The sequence below is a fragment of the Capsicum annuum genome, chromosome 11 (genome assembly GCF_002878395.1).
Source record: "Capsicum annuum cultivar UCD-10X-F1 chromosome 11, UCD10Xv1.1, whole genome shotgun sequence".
NCBI classification, from domain to species: domain Eukaryota; kingdom Viridiplantae; phylum Streptophyta; class Magnoliopsida; order Solanales; family Solanaceae; genus Capsicum; species Capsicum annuum.
The window spans coordinates 209,226,229-209,229,738 of NC_061121.1; the positions used below are offsets into that span (position 1 = coordinate 209,226,229).

Sequence of the window (3,510 nt, forward strand, 5' to 3'; positions counted from 1 at the left end):
GTTTAAATATAACAAAAAAAAACTCACAACGAATCGGAACGAGATTCTTAAACTCTTTATAACACAATCCTTATTTAGCTAATTTTTCGAAAGTGAGTCAAAGCAAACGTCTAATTTAACAAACCACCTTAATATCAAATGATGCAGTTGAAAGAGCGTTGTGATCTTCATATAAAAAAGCTATTTTGGTTATCTACAGTCGAATAAATCCACAAACAAAAAGCCTTACGGTCAACAAGCACCGCGTCACTTCCTTTTTTTTCAACCATTTCCGTGCCCTATTATATTAGCCCTCTCTACCGCCCTTCTATAAATATCCCTCTCATGAAAAACTAAAATCCCCATTAAGCTAACATTTTCTTCTCCAAAAAAGAAAAAAAAAACAACTTGATCAATTGTCTCTTCTAAAGAAAACTTGAAATCTTTGATTACAAAATAAACAATGAGAACTGGCTATTTCTCTTCATCGCGGCCTAGTTCACCTTTACATTCTTCTACTACTTCTACTTCCAATTCGCCTTCGCATCATACAAGTACTTTTTCTCAATCTTTGATGGAGGACACTATTAACGATGCTGGAGCAACCATTAAAAAATGGGATCTTGATACATCCTCTTCTACTTCTTTCAATAGAGTCGCTAATCTATTCAGAGATTTTCGCGAAGAAGCACAAAAATTTCTTGATGCTGTGAACAACTTGCAACATGCTATGCATTTCGTCATCAAAGAAAGTTCTAGCTCCGAACTTCTAGTCCATGCTCAGAATCTCATGCAAATTGCTATGACGAGACTTCAGAAAGAAATGTACACTATCTTATCTGGAAATCGTTATTTCCTAGACTCTGAAACTCTGTCAACTCGATCCTCCAGACGATCAACACGATCCAGTGTTTCTGATGACGAGGATCATGATGATGAAATTAATGAGACAACCAACGACGAGGTTTCAACTCGAGCATCTGAGATTGAGAGGGTTTCTGAACTTGTTATGGCGAACTTAAAAGCCATAGCAGATTGTATGATTGGGGCTGGTTATGGAAAAGAGTGCGTTAAGATTTACACCCTTAATCGAAAATCAGTGATCGATGAGACCTTGTATTATTTAGGTGTCCAAAAGTTAACCTCTTCACAAATTCAGAAAATGGATTGGGAAATGCTGGAGAAGAAAACAAAAACCTGGTTAAATGCTGTGAAAATAGCAGTGAGTACTCTGCTCCACGGAGAAAAAATTCTCTGTGATCATGTGTTTTCGGCTTCGGACACAATCAGAGAAACTTGTTTTTCAGAAATTGCAAAAGAAGGCGCTGTCACTCTCTTTGCATTTCCAGAAATGGTAGCAAAGTATAAGCAATTATCTTTGGAAAAAATGTTCACTGTCCTCGATCTATACAACTCAATCTCCGAGCTGTGGGATGAAATCGACTTCATTTTCACTTCCAGTTCATTGGCGATGGTTAAATCTCAGGCAGTATCGTCCCTGTTGAAACTGGGCGACGCTTCCCGCCATATGCTTTTGGAATTCGAATCAGCAATTCAGAAAGACTCATCAAAAGCAACGGCAGGAGGTGGCGTCCATCCTCTAACTCGCTACGTCATGAATTACCTTGTTTTTCTCTCCGATTACAGCGATGCGTTCGCTGAAATCATCGTTGATTATCCTCTTTCCGCACAATTTCCGTTGCCAGAATCATACTTTGTAAGTCCATCTCGGGCAGATGATGACTCACCATCCTCCGCAATTTCCCTCCGGCTTGCATGGCTAATTCTCATCCTCCTCTGTAAACTTGACGGCAAAGCTCAGCATTATAAGGAAGTTTCGTTATCGTATTTGTTCTTAGCGAACAACTTAAACTACGTCGTATTGAAGGTAAACAAATCGAACCTGAAGCTTCTACTTGGTTCCGATTGGTTATCAAAGCATATAACAAAGATCAAACAGTGCATGTCAAATTACGAGAGGATGGGATGGAACAAAGTGCTGACGTCATTACAAGGAAATTCAATGGTGGAGATGTCTTTGCCGGAAGCAAGAGAATGGTTTATCAAATTCAATTCGGGTTTTGAAGAAGCATACCGAATGCAAAGTTCATGGGCTATACCCGACCCGAAATTACGAGATGAAGTTAAGATATCATTGGCTAAAAAGATTATTTCGGGTTATCGGATATTTTACAAAAAGTATAGGGAATCAATGAGAAGTGGTGGAGCTAAGTCAGTTGTCAGATTTGCCCCTGATGATTTGCAAAATTACTTGTCGCATTTATTTTATGGTGCTGGATTTTCGGAGCATGGAACGACGTCGTATAACTCATCTTTGCCATCATCGTTAACTTCAACATCATCATCTCCGTCACACGATCGTTAGGAATTAACGGAAGATATTGTCTATAAGCAATAGCAACATATTTGTTATTAATTAGTACGTATGTTTTTGTTATTGTAGAATTTTGTGGAATCAGATTCTTTTATTTTAATTTCCTTAAAAAAAAAAATACTTGTTGCATATAGTTTTAAAAAAAATATTTGGTGCATATAGTTTTGTCTTCTATATATTTGGATGTTTTTTTAATTTTTATTTTTGATTTTATTGAAGTAGTGAGCATTGGACATGGAGTTAACGAATTCCAACAGAAATTGGGAAAAGGTCACACCACTCCAGCTTCAATAATAAAAGGAGTTAAATACGAATGAATGGAGTTAAATTCAAATGGTCCCTACTGTTTGATTATTCTTACAAGTAGATCTTTAAGAGAGGGTACTATGCTTTATTCCTACTTTCTCCATCCAATTTTACTCATCCCAAATTTTTTAATTTATTGTCTCATTTTACTTGTCCTTTTTTACTTATCAAGACAAGATGATTTTTTTTTCATTATACCCTTAATGTAATTAATTACTCCTTATTATTAACATTCTTGAAAAATGTTGCAAAGATGAGTATCATTAAGAGTACACCATTAAGAATATAAATGGTTATTTGGTATTAGTCATCTATCAATATTAAAACTAACAACAAGACACAATTAAGAGGAACAAAATAGTAAAGTTACATTATCAATCACTGTTTTCTTAATAGTTGTGTCATCCCAATTTGGGACGGATAAAATGAGTCGGAGGAAGTATTTTGAAGGATAAAGAAGTACTTCCTCCTTTCGTTTTAGTTGACCTTTTTTAAAAAATATTTATTTTAATTTAGTTGTTCATTTGATGAAAATAAGATGATTTTATTATGTTTTTTCAATACTATTTTTTACATTAAATGACTAAACAAAATGTATTTACTCAAATTTATATTTTTAAAGTATAATTAATAAGGTTAATTTGATAAAATAAACCCCTAATTAATATTTTTTTAATGGGTGTGCCAAGTCAATAAGACCAACTTATATGAAACGGAGGTAGTAGTTTATGGTCAATTCTCGACTTAAGACAAAGCATATTAAAAAAAAAAAAAAAACTAAAGTGAATGGATTTTGGTAAATTATATAGAAAACATGATAAAACATCCCG

At 34.6% G+C, this 3,510-nt stretch overlaps 1 protein-coding gene across 1 annotated transcript; it reads left to right on the plus strand.

The window, feature by feature from the left end:
* Nucleotides 1-297: 297 nt before the first annotated feature.
* LOC107851952 (exocyst complex component EXO70H1) lies at nt 298-2,985 on the plus strand. The gene is made up of 2 exons (XM_016697002.2): nt 298-2,419; nt 2,594-2,985. Exon 1 carries the CDS (start codon nt 443-445, stop codon nt 2,363-2,365), a length of 1,923 nt encoding a protein of 640 aa, XP_016552488.2. The 5' UTR covers nt 298-442; the 3' UTR covers nt 2,366-2,419; nt 2,594-2,985.
* Nucleotides 2,986-3,510: the final 525 nt, after the last annotated feature.